The sequence below is a fragment of the Rhamphochromis longiceps genome, linkage group LG23 (genome assembly GCF_057381845.1).
Source record: "Rhamphochromis longiceps isolate RC_006_pf linkage group LG23, R_longiceps_female_GT1.1, whole genome shotgun sequence".
Classification (NCBI taxonomy): Eukaryota; Metazoa; Chordata; class Actinopteri; order Cichliformes; family Cichlidae; genus Rhamphochromis; species Rhamphochromis longiceps.
In genome coordinates this window covers 46,353,547-46,376,534 of record NC_140578.1, presented here as the reverse complement: position 1 = coordinate 46,376,534, position 22,988 = coordinate 46,353,547, and the positions used below count along the sequence as shown (strand labels likewise).

At 41.3% G+C, this 22,988-nt stretch overlaps 1 protein-coding gene across 3 annotated transcripts in view; it reads right to left on the bottom strand.

Annotated features, from left to right (window-relative positions):
* dmd (dystrophin) overlaps window positions 1–22,988 on the bottom strand; it is a 314,957-nt gene that overhangs the window by 52,900 nt on the left and 239,069 nt on the right. For all 3 annotated transcript variants that reach the window (XM_085398703.1, XM_085398704.1, XM_085398705.1), the window contains exons 63-66: window positions 14,413–14,681; window positions 12,085–12,231; window positions 7,904–7,967; window positions 520–580 (exon numbers count right to left, since the gene is read on the bottom strand). In XM_085398703.1, coding sequence (XP_085254829.1) covers window positions 520–580; window positions 7,904–7,967; window positions 12,085–12,231; window positions 14,413–14,681 — 541 coding nt within the window. The remainder of the gene's footprint in view (window positions 1–519; window positions 581–7,903; window positions 7,968–12,084; window positions 12,232–14,412; window positions 14,682–22,988) is intronic.

Below are 22,988 nucleotides of genomic sequence, written 5' to 3'. Positions count from 1 at the left end.
ACAGATATCTCCAAAAGTTCTGTTCATCTGGACGGAGCGTCTTCACTTGCCTGGATGATTGGGCATGCATTAAGACGTGGCCAATAGACAGACATTTTTCATGTATTTTTCACAAATTACAGATTTTGATTCATTTTGATGGGAAGAAAGACCAGTGAATCGTCTGTCTTTAACAGTCTTTGAGGTACTATTATTGCCTCAGATTACAATGTGAAAAATAAAATAAAATAAAAAAGGCCTGAAAGTGGTTTGACAGACCATTATATACCATACATATCTTGGAAGGCCTATTTGATTTGAGAAAGAATAGCCCCACTGCTAGTTTAAGACTGCCTACTGTCACAAATCATGTTCGCTAATGAAGTTTGTAGTTTTGAAGTTTGAAGTTTCCAAAGCACATTTATTCTGTGTTGCGCCCCAGCCCAGGGAAACCAGAGTGCGACAGAATGAAAGTTAAAAATTGTGTGTAGCCGATGAAGAGGACAAGCAGGGCTACAAGCTGAGCACCAGAGCACTTACTTGATGTAGTACGGCACGTTGTTTGGAGAGACGCCCTGCTCGAAGGGGGTCACCACAGATCCTGCACAAACAGATGATAGATGATTAAAACCCAAAACAAATATTGATAATCATCTCCTAATTTTGTTTGAAGTGTCTGAAATTTCCAAAGCTGTCATGGTCCCTCGGTGTTGAACGCAGAGTTTTTAGTGAGTTCATGTTTTGTTGTTGTTTTGTGGATCATTTGTTTCTTAGTTTGGTTTGTTCGTAGTATTTGTTTGATTGCTGTTTCTCATTTCATTATTGTATTTTTCAGTCGTCGGTTTGTATTTTAGCGTCATCTTCCCTGCTTATGTTGTAGTTGAGTTCATGTGTCTTGGTTTTGTAATATTTAGTTATCATCTTTGGTTTTCACTTTCTGTTTTCTCAGCCTTATCCTTGTGTCCGTCTGGTCTCTGAATCCTGTCACCATCTTTGTTTACCTTTCTCCCTTTGTCCTCCTGTACACTGTTTTTCTATTTTATTTTGATGTTTGTTCTTCCTTGTATTTTGTGTCTAGGTCTCTGTTCGTTATCTGGTGTGTCTGTATTGTGTCAGTATTCTTCATGGTGTGTGTTCATTGCTTTTCTATTCCACGTGCTCCAACTTAAGTCAGTGGCTACTGCCTTGAGTTTAGCATGATACTGCTTATCCCTTATTTCCAACTCCCGCCTTTTGGGTCTTACTCCTGCAGCCACACAGCTAACCTGACAGAAGAACACAACTATAAAAAGACTGAGCCCAACAGTACTTCTATGCCACCGCTGCAGTGGACGAGCCCTTCATCACTGCCACATCAGTGGATCACATGCTTTTTAACATCACCATAACCGGTTCCCACTTTGAGGAGGAAGTGAAGCTGCCACCACCGGTACCTTTCACTACTGCCCACATTTGCAGCTCCACTGGTATCTGCTAAAACAGGGTCTCCACAACAATCCTCTAGGCTGAATGAAAAAGACGTGTTCTCTCGTGCTACCCCAGCCAGAAGAAATCTAAGCAAAGACTGTTCTGTGTTCTCTTCACCATCAGCATAACCGCTAAACCAGCAAAGTTAAAAACTGAGGGTTTTGTGTCTGAGTCAGACTGTTGATGATACAATATAAGACTGTTTTTCTTTTTTTATTCCTGCTGGAAGAAAGACCAGACGACCAGTTCAAAACATGTTTTTTGTGGTCACCTCATTCAAAGACTGAAGTGTGTTTCTTTGAATTTTGTAATGAGTTTTGTATTTCTTAGTCGGTCAGTATAAAAAATGTGTTCTGTATTTGTGAGCTGGCCAATAACCAAAGAAAGTTTTCTGTTTCTGGAACAGATAATAATGTTTGTCTGGTGTTTCTCAGACACCCAGTAATAAAGAAGAACTCCACGGCAGTCTCTGAAGCAGTCAACAGTGAAATACTTGGGGTGTTTCTGTGCCGACAAACAGTGATACGACTGTATTGGTGTTTCAGAGGAAGAGACAATGTTTTCCATTTCTGAGCTGGTACCTCACACAGAAACTGTTTACTGTGCTGCCGAGATGACCCCTCCAGAGATTGAATTTTGTGTTCATGAGCACACCATCTCAGAGACTATCCCCAGATATTGTGACTGTGCTCTGGGACTTCTGGGGGAATTCTGAGCCAGAACAGCCACAGTCCCTGTCCCCTGTAAGATTTGCTGCATGCTCTGTTGAGCTGCCCCAACCACCAGTGTTTCCAAAGTCTCCTATATGTGCAGTGAATCTTGACATCCTTGAGCCTCAGCTGATTCCTGAGCCTGAGGGTCCTGTGTTGTCTGAGCCTGAGCCCGAGGATGCCATATTGCCTGAGGTTGTGGGTTTCTGTGGTCATCCCCGGCTATCTGTCAAGCCATTGATGGGAACTCATTGTTGTGGTTGGCTACCTGGCAGGCCACGAGGGTTTTCTTTCTATCCTTGCTGTCATCCTTCTCTGTCCAATCCATGTGATGGCCTCCATTGGCCTCCATTAACGTCACCCAAGGGCCCCTCTTTAAGCCACATTAGGGTCTCTGTTGCCATTGTCGGCCTCTGTCCAAGGCACCCGAGGGTCTATATCACCCTTGTTGGGTTCCATCCTAGCCACCTTCTGGCTATGCCACCTAAGGTGTCGTCTGTGTCAGCACTAGCTTCCAGTCAACCATATCCTCTGCCATCAGTGGCCTCGTGCCAAGCCACTGGATGGACCATGTCTCCTTTGGTACTAGCTTCCAGAGTTTCTTCATGTCTTTCACCGGTGGTCACCTGTTCTTCCATCATGGGTCATTGGTCTAATCGCCAAATACATTAGTTTCTCTATCTCAGTAAATCATGTTTAAATCTTTCAAATGATCTCTCCTTCTTGAGCTACTAGCTGAAGGTAGGAAGATGCACTGCTGTTCTAAACTCTGATTATCAAATGTTATCATTGGAGTGTGAATGTGTGTGAACGTTAGGTAGAAAAAATGCTTTTATGAATGGGTGAAAATGAGTAAATGATGTATAAAGTGAGTGCTTGAGTTTGAAAAGTGCTATAAAATCCAGTCAATTTACCATTTATCTTGCATATATGGACTTCTGAAGATCAGAAAAGATGGGTGGAGTTCCTATTCTGGGCCGGGCATGAGTTGCTGCCCCAAATGGAGTACGAACGAGTGAGAAGAGAAGGGAGTGGGAGACTGACTGATGAACTGGGGCTGTAGTTGAAATGATATGGACACTGCACTGTACCGTTTTGGTAGAGAGAGAGTTGAGCATAAAAGCAGAACTTCTGATTTACCGGTCGATCCCAGCACCCGTCTACTGTCCTGGCCTGTCCTGGTCACTTCTATGTGCCCACTTCAGTCCGTCTAAGGCAGGGGTCAGCAGCCTTTAAGACCCAGAGAGCCATTTGGACCCAGTTTCCACGCAAAAGAAAACACTGGGAGCCACAAATACTTTTTATATATTGTTTTTTTTTTACCTTTATGCTTTGTGTGAACAACTAAGGTGTGTTGCTTATGAAATCCATGAAGTGCTACAGAGAAAATTACATTTTATTTATGTAATTAACACATTTTGAACTCTTAAAGAAATATAACCAAAGGAAAGACACCCAGCTGAACTAAAATGATGTAGCAAACAAAAACTGTTGTGAGCCCTCCTTATATCTCCTTTGTGCTTTTGGAGCCTTGACCTGACTTTTAAAAAATAATTGGAAAAAAAGCTCGATGCTGCTGAAAGATGAAAAATAGATATTTGCAAAATTCTGCCCAAATATGTATTTTACCTGGTTAATGTGTGTGGCGGGGCGTGGTCTGCAGCGCCGCTGCAGGGGGGGCGGACACACCTGAACGGCACCCACAATCACGCCTCGCCGCCTTAACGTCTGTGCTGTTGTGTTGGTGTGTGTCGGGCTGTGAGCTGCAAAGCTACAGCCGGCTGTGTGCGTACAGCAACCGTGTGTGAAAAGTGGTCAATAAAGAGAAGCTGAAAAGCGTGTTCATGCAAACATCGTCGGGTCTGCCGTGACATGTTTACAACGGGACTTCTGCTCCTGAACCTCTGCGCACAGCGTCTGCAGGTCGGGGCTGTACGAAGTCACTTTCATCTTTACAGGACTGTAAGCTGTCGTCTGTGAGGCGCGAGCGTGTTTGGTTTAACATAGTTCGCCTTGTAATCGGAAGGTTGCCGGTTCGAGCCCCGGCTTGAACAGTCTCGGTCGTTGTGTCCATGGGCAAGACACTTCACCCGTTGCCTACTGGTGGTGGTCAGAGGGCCCGGTGGCGCCAGTGTCCGGCAGCCTCGCCTCTGTCAGTGCGCCCCAGGGTGGCTGTGGCTACAATGTAGCTGCCATCACCAGTGTGTGAATGGGTGTGTGAATGGGTGGATGACTGGATATGTAAAGCGCTTTTGGGGTTCTTAGAGACTAGTAAAGCGCTATATAAATACAGGCCATTTACCATTTACCATAGTTCACGGTGGAGCTGCTGACATAATGTGGATCCAAAGATCCATAACTGACCTACCTGGGGTTGAAAGTCTCGATAAATGCACGGCGTTTCGGCGGGTACACCGCTTCCACGAGTGTGACGCTTATTTTGAGTGATGAAAAAATAATATAATATAATTTCATTTTTATATTTCAATATCACAATAATCTTCCAGTTTAGAACTACAAGTTAAAAAAGAACATAAATAAAATACACTTCAGCTAATAGCTTCTAATTTATTTTCCCAAACCACGCAGAGCCGCAGTATAAGAACCAAAGAGCCGCATGTGGCTCCAGAGCCGCAGGTTGCCGACCCCTGGTCTAAGGTATTTCACACACGGCCAAAACCTAAATCCATTTCCTTCCTGCAACATCTGTTCTGGTGCCCTTCTCTTATAATGCATGTCACTGAATATGTTTCTGGGTCCTCTGTCTGCACCCAGACCAAGTCCTGCAGCCACCCTGCTAAGGAACAAGGAGTAAAATAAATGTCTTACCAATCGCAACAGAATCCTAGTACCCGCCTACCGTCCTGGCCTGTCCACTCAATTTGTACCCATCCATGCTGAATCAAAGAAACTGTCTTCTAATTACATTAGACCATTTGAAATTAAAATGGACTTTCTACACCCCTGTTTCCTGCACCCTCCTGGGGCTGGAGCTGGCTGGTGGGTCGGGGGTCGCTCTTGGTTCTGGGGAGAATCCATTCATCTGCACTTTGGGGGGGGGGGGTCAATGGATATTCATCTTTATTGAATTTTTCTTTGTGTTTGTCTCCTGGACCTTTCTCTGTCTGCCTCTGGCTGTTTGTGTACCTACTGCTGTGGGTTCTTTGAACTTTAAAAAAAAAACAAATTTTGTTACAAAACTTCCAGAAAGACATCTACTGTAATGAAATGTATTTCCCAGTGGTGTGAAGAGACATTGTTATTATTTCCATTATTATTATTATTATTATTATTATTATTATTATTATTATTATTAATATTAATAAACATTATGAAAAAATGGTCAGACACAAAGATTTTCAGGCAGTACTGTTAAATGATTTGTTTCAATGCTATATGTCACGGCCCTTTACATGTTGTAACAATGTTTTTATCTTTGATATTGTCATATTTTATTTGCACATTATTTTTGCTTTTTATCAATTAAATTTAAATTTCCATTTAATTTATTTTTCTGTTTTTTATCATGTCACTCAGAGTGGACAGAGGTGGAAAAACCATTAAAAAATCATTCCAGAAATGCGTGTGTTTTACATTTAATTAGGAACATTTTTAGATATTCTTTCTGAAAACTTGAGTTTTAGTTTTGTAAAACATGGTTAATTTGCTGACAGTGTCACTTTAAGCACTTACACATTTATATTTCATCTACTAGCGCAATGACAGAAACGCATGAAACAAATAGCAATTAAAAAACAAACAAAGAAAGTAATTAAAAACAAAAAGTGCCTGATCTTATGCATATGACCAAATAAGCCCCATAGCTCAGACAGTAGGGCCGGCTCTAGCCATTTTCATTTTAGTCCAGATTAAGATTTGGAAAGATAGCCTACTCGGTATGGGAACTGATAAGAGTTTAGGATTCAGATTATTGATCGCTTATCACTTCAATACCTTATCGATTCTCTTATCGATTCTCACTTAGTTCTCAAGGAGTCAGAGTCACCATCACCACTAAGCAGGATATCGAAGACATTACATTTGTGTTAAGTGCATGCTGTGAGGGACAATGTTTGTACATGTTTAAGGCATTTCCCCTTTCGTGAGATAAAAAAGTAATGTATCACACATCCACAGAGAACTTTCCTTAAAAGAAATCTGCATATTTCTTAATTACTCTCAGGAGAAATGATTTCATTACGCTACTAATTGCATTACTTTTTTGTTTCTCTGCAAAAAGAACTGAAATGCATTGTCTCATAATGACCAGTTAAAAATATAAACCTCTAGGCTACAGTCCCATACACCAGCATAAATCTCTATCTTAATTAGGACACACATATAATCTTTCGCTTAGTATTCAGGTATGAACACAAAGCCGACGGCACAAAGCAAAGATGAAATTCAGCACAAAGAGACTTTAAAGCAATGACCACAGTGATTCTGCTATAGAGACATAAACAGGTAGAAACGGAGGTTGAAGCCTGATTGCTCATCCAATTGTTACCTGTTGAAGTTCAGGATGTTGCTGTTGAGCTGGGGTCAGCATTCACATAGCTTTAACATCACTCTGGGTTCTTGGCTAGCTTAGCAAAGAACCAAAGTTGTGTTAGCAGCATAATGCAGTTGTGTCTGCTATGGATGCAGTTTCCGCTTTACCATCGCACTCTGGTTATTTTGTGCAAAACAAAACAAAAAGTATTGTCCATATCCACGATGTAGACCACACTACTATTTCCCTTCTCCAACATCACAAACGGAACTCAACTGATGGAAGCCCAACTGCAAGTGGAACCGATAAGTGGAATCGATAGGGAAGCAGACTAACAGAGGAATTGAACTATCAAGAACTGGTTCTCGATTCCCATCCCTACAGCCGGCCAGCTGTCATTATATTTTTTCTCATTTTGCTCTCCAAATCACCCAGTCAGTGACAAAAACTGCCTTTTTGTTTCTTCCTAACGACTGCTGCCTGCTAATAGCTTTTGTAGCCAGTAGATATAATTAGATCAGCTTGCTGGCTGAACTTTGGCTCATGATCTGGTTGAGCTAGTCTAAGGTTGATTAGTTATAAAACGAATGCCTTGTAAATATGTAATAGAGTGCATTTCATGTACATGGAAATATTAAAGATCCGTTATTCTTGCATTGAGGTCTTCTTAGTTAATCCTGAGATTATGTTAAAGTAACAGAATGGTAATTGCAAGTGAAATGCTGGACTTCCAACATGATCAAAAAAGCACTTTTGAAGCATCTTCTGTTCTCTTAGCTCATTTATTACAAATAATAAATATCTTGTGTTCCACTCTTCCTTCACTCATGAAGAAGACTCCAACATGCGTCTCCCTACACTCTCACTTATACTTCTGATTAGATCTTAAGTTTTCTTTTCTTTTTTTACATTTTGAATGTTTAGCCACTTTGCACTTCTGTTATGACTGAATGACATCAGAGAGCACAGAGCTTGCGTCACAAGCTTGGGTCATGCTGGCACCGCATGATGAAGCTGAAATCAAAAAGTTGAACAGAACTAGACAGCGATCCAGTCAAAGGAGAGCTTTGTTACCCCCATCGTTTATTTTGTGCCACTGCTGTCATCATTAGTTCAAATCATTTTATTTTCACACACACACACACACACACACACACACACACACACACACACACACACACACACACACACACACACACACACACACACGTCTCATGTTTGCTGGTAAGTACTACTAAATAAGCAGTATAGTTACCATGTGTAAGGCCAAAATCCCCATGAGCATCTGTCAGCTGCTTGAGATGCTCGTTGATGGAGATCTGTGAGAGGGGAGAAAAACACATTAACAAACGTGTGTATATTTGTTCTACTATTAAAATCTCTATATGAATCAACATCATTAATAATGTAATTTTAAATCAATTTAACCTCATCAGTTTAACCAACTAATACCAGTGGGGACATGCAGAAAACCAATGTTAAATTAGATTTTGGGTTAGGCTGGCCCCAGACTTAACCCTTAGATCAGTTCCCACAGCAGCTAACAGACATAAATTACTTGCTGCAAAGAGCTCGGGCACGTATGGATCGTCCTACTCTGGATTAGGCCACTGCTTCATTTAGTTATGTGGAAGAGTAAAACTAAACATGATATTGCTGTTAGTATTTTCCAGTCACAGATAAAATCTGGGGAACAGACAGCCAATAAATGTAATTTAAGCTTTAGCTTGGATTACTTGTGGCTTTCTTTCTACTGCTTTGAGTTGATTTTTTTTTACTTTTAGGTGTTTAGTTATAGACTAGTGTTTATGGGTATATAGTTATAATGTGCATGCTAGCTTTATAGAATAATACAGCCCCGTTTAAACGTTTAAGACCACCTGAAAAATAGCAAAAAATCATATTTTGCTTGGTTGGATCTTAACAAGGCTCAGCAGAGCTTCAACATGCAACAAGAAGAAATGTGAGTGAGACATCAGACTCCATTGCAGAAGCTTAGATAATAAAACTGGCTGAGGTGCTTTGGTTTAAACAGCATTGCAATATCTGTAGCTATAATGTAGCTCCATATGTGTTGTCATAACCAGGACTGTTGTTGATTTATGGCAGCTCCCTGAGCCTTAACTGGAGCCCATGCGTCCTTCGCTGGCTATGTGTGAGTTTAAGTCATAGTCCAAGGGTCCAGTGCCACCCAATCCTGATGGTCTCTGTCTCCACTGCTGGTCGCCTGCTGAGGGTCACATCTATTTTGTCACCAGCCTCCAGAGACATCCCATCACCCCCACCGACACTAGTCTCCAGCCAAGCCACAAGACGGTTCTTGCCACTGATACCCGAGTTGTCCAATCAGCGCTGACATTATCAGACTGGCAATGCATCCAGAGGGTCCTTGCCACCATGCTGCACTGGCTCCCCGTGTGTTTCAGGATCGATTTTAAAGTTCTTTTATTGGTTTTTAAATGTCTTAATGGTCTCGGGCCTTCTTATCTCTCAGATCTGCTTTTACCATACGAACCCTCGCGGACCCTGAGGTCCTCTGGTACTGGCCTTTTGATTGTCCCTAAAGTCAGGACACATACTCACGGAGAGGCAGCTTTTCAGTGGTATGGTCCTCGTCTGTGGAACAGCCTGCCGGAGGAGCTCAGGGCCGCAGAGAACGTACATGTTTTTAAGAACAGGCTCAAGACCACCTTTTTAATTTAGCTTTTACTTAGCGTTTATTTATTTTATGCTTATTTATTCTATCCTGTTATTCTATTATTAATTTAGGATTTACCTAATATTTCTTGATTTTATTCTTATTCATTTTTTAATCTTCTTACTCTATTTATATTTATATTGTATCCTGTTCTTATTTATTTTATCATTTTACCCTGTATATATCGTATTGCGTCATATCTCCAGTGTTTCCTCGGAGGGCGCTCTCTGCACCGGGGCTGTTATTGACCGTGGCTGCTGGGTCTCTGGGGGTCCTCTCAGCCTGGTTGGGGGGCTCCTTGGCCTCCCTCCTGCTGTGTGCCCAGCCCGGAGGCTGCGGTCTGCAGAGGTGTGGACTCGAGTCAGACTCGAGTCATTAATTTTATGACTTTAGACTTGACTTGAAAAAATGTTCTAAGACTTGTGACTTGACTTGGACTTTTACACCAATGACTTGGGACTTGAATTGGACTTGAACCGGTTTACTTGAAAAGACTTGATATTTTACCCCAAATATAAAATTTAACACGCATATTATATAGAGATTGAAAATGTGACGTCATTCACGGGTAGAACCGCAAAGGATTCTGGGAACTCGTGGCAAGCGGTACTAGGCTTTCAATTAAAATCAGTTATACAGCGATAAAAAGAAACACAAAAATGTCAAGAAGCTGTTGTATTATTAACTGCAATAGCCGGTCGCATGACAGCCACGGGAAGCCGACGGGTAAAGAGATCGGTTGTTATCGGATTACGTCGTTGAAGAGAAATTGTTCAAGCCATGTTTCCGAAGTAACAAAGAGGCGACGGATGGCCTGGATTGCAGCCATTCAAAGATCAAATATAACGTCCCAGAACACTCCAGCTCACAGGTTAGTCTGCTCCAAGCATTTACACGAAGGTCAGTCTGCTGTTGTAGTTAATACGTCATTTTCATAACATAATTGGTGATATAGGTTACAAGCAAGTCTGGCGCTGAACAGAAATTGTGGCGCTATGCTCCTTTATTTATTGTGCATAAATAGTGAATTGTCCTGACACAATATTGCGTTTCGCTTCTGTTATTATGGTACATTGACAAAAACATATACTTTTATTCACAGGATAAAACAGGTTTTTTGTATCACTAATTGTCCAGTACGATTACAGCATACAGTATTATTGTCACTGCTACATTTCTGTGATGCTACCAGAAATTATTTCCACTACTAATTAATTACCGCTGAGCTCAAAGGTCCTATTAATAAACGGTTAATGAATGTGTATTTATGACGACGATTTGTGAGACTGGTAAACTTATGATATGTACGATGGTCTTTCGTTCTACACGGTGCATTTCAAGGTCCTGTACCCATCCGGCGGTAAACTGTACCTGGGCTTGTTGCAGTGACCGGAAGTTACTAAACTTCATGAGTGTATGCGCTCACTCCAAGAACCGTATAATTATAAATATGCATATAAATATGCTACGATGAGATAGCTGACTTCTAACTAGCAAATGTTGTCCAGGCTACGTTGGTGATACAGTTTTTTTTAATGTGTATGATATTTTTGTCATGCGATTTTAAAGCCGGTCCTACAACCGCATCCAAGAATAACATGCAGCTTATCTCAGAACTGTCGGTGAAAATTATTCTTGGAGCTAGGTTTAATTGAGCTGCATTTTAAAGAGGTGCAATTTCACAATTTGTGTATATTTTCTAAGTTCACTATTTTGTCATGTGTTGAGAAAAACACAGATTTAAAAATTACATGGTCTAATATTTACATTTAGCATAACTGCAACATTATTTTTTCTTTTTTTTTTAAAGACTCGAAAGGACTTGAAATTCAAAGTTTCAGACTTGAGACTTGACTCGGACTTTTACACCAGTGACTTGAGACTCGACTCTGACTTGCCTGACATTACTTGAGACTTGACTTGAGACTTGAGGATAAAGACTTGAGACTTACTTGAGACTTGCAAAACAATGACTTGGTCCCACCTCTGGCGGTCTGTGACCGGCTCCCGGTGCAGACGGCTCTCTGTTATAGTGTTTCCTCACTTGGCTCATGCGAGCCCAGCCCAATTTTTACTCTTTAAGTGTGCGCGTGTGTGTATGTGTGTGTGGGTGGGGGTGGGGGGATATATGTGTATTGAGAGTGTGGGGAGTGAGTTGGAGGGTGGGGTGGGCTGCTTTTAACTATGTAAAGCACTTTGTGCTACATTTTTTCTGTATGAAAAGTGCTTTATAAATAAAGATTGATTGATTGATTGATGCCACCCAAGGGCCTTTGTCTCCATCATCAGCCATGCCACCAGAGGGTCTTCACTGCCATCACCAGCCCCCAGCCAAACCACTGAAGGGCCTCTGCCACTGGCCACAAAATCACCATTCAGGTGATGTCTAGAAACTGGGCTTAATAGATATGGCTGAAGAAACAGGCTTGAGCTGCAGCCCAGTCTGGGCAGAGTGAACTGAAACCAAACTTTCGCCAAGTGGGACATGAATAACTTCAGCTTATTATACTCAGGTTAGTACAGTAGTGATATATAATACTTTCCTTAAAAATATAATACATTTTTGGTTCAAATTGAAAAAAGGCAAATTTAAAAGTGAGATCACTGGTCAAATGCGACTTGATATTTGGATACAAACTATCATTTGATATTTGCAATATTTGTCGTGGCGTGAGTGTATCTCATTTTTATTGCTTCTACATTTGTGTAAGTATGTGTATGTGTGCATTTGTGTTTACCTGGAGCAAGCTCCAGCGTGTATTCAGATCTTCGATGCGTTCCAGGTTCCTGGATGATAACTGGATATCAGGCAGATTGAAAGTGGATGCTAATTCGTTCACATGCGTCACATCGTCCTTAATCTGTGCAATTTCTTCCTGAAACTCCTGCAACATAAGCACATATATGCATTGAAATAAACACACCAAAACCTTTACATGTGACAGTGAGAAACTAATGCAGCTGTCACATAAAACCCAGTTTGTTGATTCTTTAATGTAGGACATGGAAATCGACGATGGACTCAGGTGAAGGAATATTTCAAAGATCCATATAGGAAGCTGAATTTGGGAATAAGGGGAAAGACTCCTACTCTCATCCATTGTTATGAGCTCTGGGTAGATGCAAACAGTCTAGCCATCTGAAGGATGGCTCTGCACTCTTGAAAGGGTGAGGAGTTGAGTCATTTGGAAGAGACAGAGTGGAGCTCAACATTGCAAGGAGTAGGGATGGGTATCGTTTAGGTTTTATCCGATACCGGTGCCAAATCGGTACTTTTGAAACGGTGCCGGTGCTTAGACGGTGCTCAAACCGGTGCTTAAAGAATGGAGAACACAAACTTTGTCCAAAAACCTCTCATGTTCAGCTGGTTTTTTGTAAAAAGATAACAATGTTAGCCTTTTCTGCAGCTATGGGGCATATATGGTATCACTCTTGGCTGGAAGCTTAAACAATGGAAAAAACACAAACTTTGTCCAAAAACCTCTCATGTTTAGCTGTTTCCCACTTTTTCTTTGGTCATTTTAGCCTTTTTGGCCAGGGTGAAGGGAGTATCTGCCATCAAACAAGAGGACAGCAGCATGTAGCTATGATGATGTTTGCTAGTTCACCTTACATGCATTAATGTAATAACATGGTTAGCCTACTCAACGTAAAATTACACACGAACAACATTAAGCTACTCACGCAGAGAAGAACGGCTGCTGCTGCATCATCATCCTCATCATTTCTGCTACACTGGCAGGGCTAGGGGCCAGGACTCTATTCTTCGGGTTTTTGGGGGATGTTGCTCCGGTCCGATAACAGTCAACACACCCAACGTGCACAGTGTGAGGTCTCGCAGCAAGCTATCAAATACGGCGCATTTCTCGGCTTTTAAAAAAAACGCTATGCGTCGCCAGCTGTTTCATCGGATTCTTGGTGTTACCTCCTTTGACAGTATCACAGTATCAGCTTAAAGCACTTGTTGCTGCTGAGTTTGCATCTTTTGCTGTGAAGTACAGCCAGACTTTTGACCGCTTCGCCTTGGGCATTTTTAATCTGTAGCTCTGCTCTAAAAGAACGTACGTACCTGGCCCCGCCTACTATCCTGGGAAACGTAAAATGATTGGCTAGAAGTGTATCACAGCTCAGGAAAAAAAAAAGCATCGAAATAAAGCATCGAAATAAAGCACCGAAATGTGCGCTGCTTTTCGGTCTGGTTACTACCGTTTATGTCAGAACCGGTGCCATCATGGCACCGGACACCGGTACCCATCCCTAGCAAGGAGTCATTTGAGGTGGTTTTGGGTATCTGACCCAATGATAAGGTGTTACAGGCGTGTCCTACTGGAAGGAGGCTCTCTGGCATGCTTTACGCTGATCTGGGAACATGTCTCTATCTTCCTGGATGAGCCGAACAAGGTGAGAGGCGGGCGTGGGCTTCTCTGCTTAAACTGCTGTCCTCATTGTCCAGCCACAGATAAGCGTTGGAAAATGAATGGATGGCTGGAGCTTTTAATTATTTTTCTAAGCTAAACTCATATAAAAAAAAGGGATCTTGATCTTCCTTCCACTTCCTGCTGTGACAAAACAAATTTCCCACGTGTGGGACTAATAAAGGTTATCTTATCTTTCCAAAGTCAGTAAAGATTCAAGGCGATTTAAGTCAGGATATCAATAATTATCTCTACAGTAAGTCCCGGATGAGCCTACTTTACAAATCCAGCAAAATGTATAAAAAGTCAAACCAAAAGTTTTTAATGCCTATCAATTAGAATGATTATCTTCTTTGTCTTTGATTGTTAAGATTTGGGGAGAACATTTTTTAACAAGAGCAAAAATGGAAAAATCCTCATAGTGTTATGTTCATGATTAACACTAATCGAAAGCATCAGAGGGTAATGTAGAAGGAAATAGCCTGGGCTGAACCTTGGATCTCACAAGGTGTAACAAGCACTCCCAACCTAATTACATCTCTTCCCGTTATCTTGTTTAAGGAAACTGTTGGCTTGTTTTATTAATGTTTTACACTGTCTGTGGGTGTGAAACAGAATACTATATCTAACGTGAGGGTCACTGATTCTCACCTTGACTCTGTCGATATGGTCTGGTAGCAAGTCAATCACGAGGTCTTCTACAGGTTCCCACGCATCCTTTACCATTTCTGCCCGGCTCAGCTTTCCATCCAGCAGGTCCTCCGCCTTCTCCAGCTCCATCAGTTGGTCAAGGGCCAACTCTAATCTCCTCTGCCAGTCATCTGAGTCAGTGTTGAGCTGGTCCCATTTGTTCATCATATCGTCTGCCTCCTTACGCAGGATTCGCCCCACGTTGTGTGCGCGCTCCTCTGGGCTGATATCTGAAGGTTATGTAAAGAATAAATGCAGAAATAAGCAAATGTCACACACCATGCAGTAATCTAAAAGGCCTTCGGTCTGTCAGCGTATGGTAGGGCTACTATTTCAAAATTGATATACTATAACAATGTCAACTGCCTGGAGTTACTTATGGCTGAGTCCACTAGATTACAAATACAAGCATGTGTATATTTCAATGCACATGTGTATTTCAGTCTGTGTGGGGAGTTGTGCGTGTGCACTGAGTTGTTTCTGCTTATTCAAATCTGTGTGTGTAATAAGATTTGTAAATGTGTATGCAGAAAGCTGCTGTCATCAGATTTGTGAACGTGTAAATAAATGATGTATATTAATGACTCGTGAGTCTTGTCTTGTGAGTCATTATAAGACAAAACGATGTGACTTTCCCTAAACTTCTAACATGACAGATTTGTGATCAATCAGTGATTTGAATGTGTGCAGAGAGTTATCTGTAAGTTAGGGTTCATTAACCCTGAGCCAGGATCACAGGCTCAGACCATCTCTCTCACTCTGCACAAACCACCAGCTTGGTTTTTACGGTTGTCACGGGTTGTGCCATACAAGACGGGGTCAGACGCACAGACCGCAACGGATTTATCAGAAATCCAGCGTGAGTCACTGGAGGATTTGATATTCAACTAGAAGCCAGAGTAATATCCCTGAAACCAACAGTACAACCACCTGAACAGCTCTGATTCATCAAACAGCCAAAATAAGAGAACAAATGTGCAATTTAGGTTACAGTAATTCCCTCTATCTAGTTATCAGACTATATATATATAGAGTCTAGATGTAGGCAGGAAAATGTTCATATTGGCTTAATGTAAGAATGGTCACAGTACTCATGTTTAAAGGAATTATGAATAAGCAGAGTAAACGTGTCTTCCAAGCCCAGTCGGTCAACTCAAAGCAGATAAGGAGGTGATTAATGCCTTTCTCAGGTGAAAACTACACCATAATAATGATGTGTTACAACTAAGAGTCTGGCACTCATAGCACTACGCATAAATATGCATGTCTTATCAGAAAAGTTATATAAATACTAGGGGTGCAACGATACACAAAATTCACGGTTCGATATTTTTTCGATACAAAAAAAATGTTCATGCCTTTTTAATTTGTCATTTATTAAACTTATAAATATATATTTTAACTCAAAAGTACAGTTTTTAAATTTAATGTTGCTGAAACAAAAGTAATTTAAAAAATTAATATCTGATGGAGGAATCCCTCATCTTTGGAAAAGAGAGTTTATTACAGAGAAATGTCTCTTTCCAAAATAAAAGCTATACTATCCGCTTCTTCTGGGCTATATTCTCAGCAGCATATTGTAGCGGGTCAGGGCTGTTCGGGGTTCTGTTTGTACAGTTATGTTTTGTTTATGTTGCCATAGTGACGGGTGACGCCCTCTCGCTGCGACGGTGTGTCCTTCCGAGGTCAGAGGGCGCCCTGTGTGTTTTTTGTTTTTTTTTTAAACTTTATTTAACAAACAATGAGTATACAACATACGAACAGATGAAGTATACAAAACAACAGAACATGAACACAAAAAGCCAAGGGTAAAAGAAAAAGGTAACAATTATAGGAATACACGCAAAAATTCACATACATATATTGTTTTGAAAGCCTTTTTGTTGGTGGAGTCTGATATTGATTGTATGTACATTTCCACATGGGCGCCCTGTGTGTTGTTGTTGTTGCTGTGCGGTTGCCGCGCTGAGCAGTTAGCTAGCAGCAGTGTTCTTCTGCAGATGTCAATAAACGGCTGTGCTCCCTGGCTAGCTCACGGGAAGCAAGACCAAACGATACCTCCGTCTCCTCCTTGTCTGAGCTCGCCACAATATTAAACATATCAGGTCCCCATAAGGAGAATCATGTGCTAACGGCTGTCTAAATGACTCGGGTAAAGTTTGTAGCATGCATGCTTGTTGTTTTTGTCTGCTTCCACTTGTCTTTGCACTAGGATGATGTCGGCGTAAATGTGCAGTCATATTCGTTGTGTTCCCACTAGTGCTGTCAGCGTTAATCTCGTTGCCCTGGGCTCTTCCTTCTGACTATGCTGTCTGTGTTGAACGCTCAGTGGATCTGCGCTGGACAGTGCAGCCTAGGCGGAGTAGTCGAACGCAGATTCACTGAGCGCTCAACACAGACAGCATCGTCAGAAGGAAAGTTGATAAAATAAATTACAAATATTGTTCGATACATATGCGTACTGAACCGAAAGCACTGTATCGAACGGTTCAATATCGATACGAGTATTGTTGCACCCCTAATAAATACTTTAACTTGTGAATACTTAAACTGCCATGTGGACTTTTTACAGGTAGAATTAAATATATTGTAAAATATGACCCTTGTTATTAGAAATATTGGCTTAATCTGTCCATGAAGAGCTACAAGCTACCAGGCTGGGTATGAAAACAGGCCTGAAAAGTGATGCCTTCGCCACAGATCTTACATGTTTCACAAAAGATATTTAACACCACTGTCAAACACTTAAAGAGCCAGACAATCAGAGTGGATTGGGCAGAAAGGAGAGGTGGAGGAAGATGTTCTGCTTCAAGCTATTCAAGCTCAAGAAAATATACAAACGAAACTGACAGAGCTGAAAGCCCGATCACGTAGAAACAATATTCGTGTATCGTAGTGCCTGGAGACACTGAACGGAACAACCTGACGGGGTTTTAGAAACTTTTATTAAATGGGAGTTTTCTTTAAGATGTCACAGAGCCACCGCAGAAACCAGGCCCCACTCAACAGTAATTTACTTTCTACAGCACAGTGTTAAAGAACTGGTGCTCTGAGAGTTTTTTCTGAGAGGAGTGAGAATTGACTTTGACCATGACTAACCCCACTGACGCTCAGCAGAAAAGAAAGGCCACTTTCAGACCCCCCACCAGCAAAACTCAGTGACGGCACCGTAACTTACAACAGCGCAACAGAGGCCATGGAAGATGTAGAGAAGGTCCTGAGCTTTACAGGAGAAGAGACCCGATCCACGTAATCAAGGAGAAGCAGAAGAGCTTTTCCTCAAAGACAGCGAGGACACACCGGAGCTGTCTCGATGTGTCACTAAAGGCAACATGTCTCTGAGCAACACTCAGCTGGCAGCCAAATATTTGTATTCACTTGTATTTCTTAGTGGGACTGTAGCATTAGGCTGCTTCCACACATTCACAGTCGCTGTATGAGATAAAGCTGATTCCCAATCCTCTGCTGCATTTTAGCTTCTACCGTGATCTGATTAACAGGATGTAAGTTGATCATAAAATTCTGATATGATACTTAATCAGTCCTTCTGTGAGCAGGTGTTTGTGGGCGTCCAATAAGTGGATTACACTCTACTGCCATAAGTATAAGCTCCTTTACTTTCATAAACATGTGAACTTGAGCGCCATCTCATGCTTAATCCACAGGGTTTAAAATGATGTGAGCCCACCTTTGCAGCTATTGCAGCTTCAACTCTTCTGTGTGGGATTTCCACAAGTGAGAAATGACAATGTTAGAACATTCTTGCAAACCTAAAGATCTCAAAACATAATTTTGGAATGCTGATTAATGTGAATGCTGATTAAGCATTAATGTTGTTATGTACGGAAGAGCAACAGAAACCATTTTGGTATCAACACATTCAGCTTTTTGTGGACAAGTATTCTATTACTTCTGTTTTCTTTAACTTTTATATGTTTTAAAATATTTGTTTGTTTGTTTTACACTGAAATGAATGGTGAACGCTTAAAATCCTCATCAAACACACTCAACATTGAAAGTTATCTAGTTCAGATTACTTTAACCTCCTAGGACCTGCGTCCACATATGTGGACGTCACATTTTGGGTTATTTAGACCAAAATACTCAATTTTGCTCTACAAGGGCCTGATATCCACTTACGAGGACATTATACTGCTACTGTTCAATCGAAATTTTAAACAAATATCCTCATATGTGGCTCTTATTTTTCTTAGAAACAAAAATCAGGTAAAAAAGAATCTGGTCATTCTTTGCTTTTACATTCATCGGGTCCAAATCAGCCCAAATATCAAAGAGAAATCAAAAATGCTGCCGTGGAAGAGTTCGGGTCTTAGGAGGTTCAGCTAGAGAAATAAAAATCAAACTTTAAACTGGTCCCAACACATGTTCAGCTAAGTATGTTTTCATACAGTTACAGTTTATTCAGCTTACTCTGGCCAGGGCATCTCACCCTTTTCAGCCGGGCCCCACACCCTGCCCACACCTGCGCCTGGAGACTGTGTCAAACCTCAATATTATTGGAATGATTATTGCGATCTCTACCTGCTTAATTACATTTCAGCTCCCAGTTTTTCATTTTATAATTTCAAATAATTTTTAGACACTTTCAGACTCTGATTTTTCATAATTCAGAACATTTTCATAGTTTTATTGAACCATGTTATTCTTATATTGCCATGTTTTCATCTCTTTATTAAACGTTGGTTGAGTTCATTAACCTTATGTTGAAGTAATCCCATTCACCCCCATGCAGGCAAACTCATTTAAGATCAAGGACGTCTACACTGTGATGCTCTTCAGCTCCAATTTTGTTTTTTTAGAAAATGCCACTCATATTTAGGTCATTTGGTTTATTTAGAGAAATATTCTACATGCTTTATTTAGTGGTATATTTAGTCCAATATAGTTTTGGTTCTGCTCCCAAAAAGGTTGATTCTGTTCATCTGGATGTTTTCAGTAGGAGAAACGTTTCGTCATCATCAGGTGACGTCTTCAGTCTCAGCTGACTGCAGGTTTCAATATTATAAACAGCACATTTACATCAATGACTGAAACCAGCCCACTGAAGGAACAATGGTCAGTTCCTTGATGATTGATATGCAAATTCTCACGACCATTAATCAACAACCACTGATCAAAGACCACTGATCACTGAGTCCCATTCACAGAGAGTTGGGGAATGGCTGCAATCACAGCATTGTAAGATGGCAAAAGACATCTCAGAAGCAGTGAATCAACCTTTGGGATTTACTTACCTGGATATTTGAGCGTGCATCAAGAACTTTTGCTTTTTACACTTAGCTAGCTGATATTGTTGAAATCTAATGTCACTGCGCTGGTTCAGCAAGGACACCTTTGCATATTTCAAACATTTTTTGGTATTGAAGGAAACATCTTCAGCATTTTTTGACAGGTAATGCTGTTTTTCTAGTTAAATATGTTTTTTGATTTGTTGAGCTTATATTTTCTTTTGCCTATCACAATCTGTTCAGTGTACTTTTTCACATTAGCTGCAATTTAATTTAATAATTAAAGTAATGAATATAATTTAAATATATATATTGAACTCAGGACCTTCCGCACAGCAAGAAGGTCCTGAGTTCAATTCCAACACCAGGCCGGGGTCTTTCTGTGTGGAGTTTGCATGTTCTCCCCGTGTTTGCGTGGGTTCTCTCCGGGTACTCCGGCTTCCTCCCACCGTCCAAAGACATGCAGCTTGTGGGGATAGGTTAATTGGATAATCCAAATTGCCACTAGGTGTGAATGTGCGAGTTAATGTGAGTGTGAATGGTTGTCTGTCCCTGTATGTTGGCCCTGCGACAGACTGGCGACCTGTCCAGGGTGTACCCCGCCTCTCGCCCTATGACAGCTGGGATAGGCTCCAGCGCCCCCCGCGACCCTGAAAAGGATAAGCGGAAGCGAATGGATGGATGGATGGATGGATGGAATATAATTTAATGTGCCAAACAAGACTGTGGAGACATAGGATTGTGTTTTAGAAAACCATAGTAAAATTTCATACATGTAACCATGGAACTGCTTGCTTTTCAGATGTCCCTAACCACTGCCTCATACAAGATCAAATAGCTGAGATGGATTAAAATAACAGGAGGGAGGATGAGAGGAAGTCCCATGATTAGCAGCTGAAAGTCACCATTGTCCTTGCAGTTCAACAGGGCGCAATACCTTTCAGCTGAAGACACATAGTAATCAGATTGCTGCCATGGTGCAGAATTGTTGCAGAATAGTGTCTGTTTATCTTTACGAGCAGTTGTTAGAATGCTGTTAATAATTAACCAGCTATTCCCACATTTAAATTGCAAGTTAAAAGGTTGCTGTCATATAATATGTCTTTAGTACAATAGCCTCACATTCAAAACCCTACAAAGGACCAAGTTCCCTCTAAGCTGCGTGTGAGCAGTTGCGCTCTGCTGGCACGTCTCTGCGCACAGAAAATCTGCGTTGCGCACAAAACAAATCTAACCTGAATTGAAATTAAAATTAAAACTTCAACAATCCTGTTCTGCAGTGTGAGTCAGTGACTGGCTGCTCCCGTATGGGATCAGAACGATGCCACCTTATCCCACAGTCCAGCCAATGATGCGATTCACATTCATATATACGCAGCTGATCAACGTCGCTGACAGGCTATGACAGCGTCCTTATGTGCGACACCGGTGTTTTAGCAAAGCGGCTGATGTGGAGTGAAGCCACGTTAATGACAACGTGTACAACCATTGGAGACGTGAGCAGGACAGACAAACAACTGACGGACAAAGTGTGGACTTTATACCAGTTTTTAAATTGTGTTGATCGGCCACGTAAAACCAGAGTTATGATAAAATATCTGCAATGTTTGTTTTTCTTCCTGAATACTGTCGTTGTTTATATTTACTGCAGGAAGAAACGGTAAAAACGGCGTTTTATAAGGAAAACGCTCAAAAGCCTGTGAGCAAAAACAAAACTCCCAGCCTTTCCTATTGGTGGAAAAATGTACCATGTGGTCCAATCAAAGAATGATATGGCAACATGACCTTTAGTTGTTTAGGACGGGGGAAGTTTTAGGAGTGACGGCGTGTTTGAGATGTGAGAGATTTGAGACGTTTAGCGCAAATCTTGTGTAGTTAGCGTGTAGTGAGCGTGTAGTGAGCGTGTAGTCAGTGTGTAGTTAGTGTGTAGTCAGTGTGTAGTCAGTGTGTAGTTAGTGTGTAGTGAGTGTGTAGTGAGTGTGTAGTGAGTGTGTAGTTAGCGTGTAGTGAGCGTGTAGTGAGCGTGTAGTGAGCGTGTAGTGAGCGTGTAGTTAGCGTGTAGTTAGCGTGTAGTGAGTGTGTAGTGAGTGTGTAGTGAGTGTGTAGTTAGCGTGTAGTTAGCGTGTAGTTAGTGTGTAGTTAGCGTGTAGTTAGTGTGTAGTGAGTGTGTAGTTAGCGTGTAGTTAGTGTGTAGTGAGTGTGTAGTCAGTGTGTAGTCAGTGTGTAGTGAGTGTGTAGTTAGTGTGTAGTGAGTGTGTAGTGAGTGTGTAGTTAGTGTGTAGTCAGTGTGTAGTGAGTGTGTAGTCAGTGTGTAGTCAGTGTGTAGTGAGTGTGTAGTTAGTGTGTAGTTAGTGTGTAGTGAGTGTGTAGTGAGTGTGTAGTTAGCGTGTAGTGAGTGTGTAGTTAGCGTGTAGTCAGTGTGTAGTTAGTGTGTAGTTAGTGTGTAGTTAGTGTGTAGTTAGTGTGTAGTGAGTGTGTAGTCAGTGTGTAGTCAGTGTGTAGTGAGTGTGTAGTTAGTGTGTAGTTAGTGTGTAGTTAGTGTGTAGTGAGTGTGTAGTTAGCGTGTAGTTAGTGTGTAGTGAGTGTGTAGTCAGTGTGTAGTCAGTGTGTAGTGAGTGTGTAGTGAGTGTGTAGTTAGTGTGTAGTCAGTGTGTAGTCAGTGTGTAGTGAGTGTGTAGTGAGTGTGTAGTCAGTGTGTAGTCAGTGTGTAGTGAGTGTGTAGTCAGTGTGTAGTGAGTGTGTAGTGAGTGTGTAGTCAGTGTGTAGTCAGTGTGTAGTGAGTGTGTAGTTAGTGTGTAGTTAGTGTGTAGTGAGTGTGTAGTTAGCGTGTAGTTAGCGTGTAGTGAGTGTGTAGTCAGTGTGTAGTCAGTGTGTAGTGAGTGTGTAGTTAGTGTGTAGTTAGTGTGTAGTTAGTGTGTAGTGAGTGTGTAGTTAGTGTGTAGTTAGTGTGTAGTTAGTGTGTAGTTAGTGTGTAGTCAGTGTGTAGTCAGTGTGTAGTTAGTGTGTAGTGAGTGTGTAGTTAGTGTGTAGTTAGTGTGTAGTTAGTGTGTAGTGAGTGTGTAGTTAGTGTGTAGTTAGTGTGTAGTTAGTGTGTAGTTAGTGTGTAGTCAGTGTGTAGTTAGTGTGTAGTTAGTGTGTAGTGAGTGTGTAGTTAGTGTGTAGTTAGTGTGTAGTTAGTGTGTAGTGAGTGTGTAGTTAGTGTGTAGTTAGTGTGTAGTTAGTGTGTAGTCAGTGTGTAGTCAGTGTGTAGTTAGTGTGTAGTGAGTGTGTAGTTAGTGTGTAGTTAGT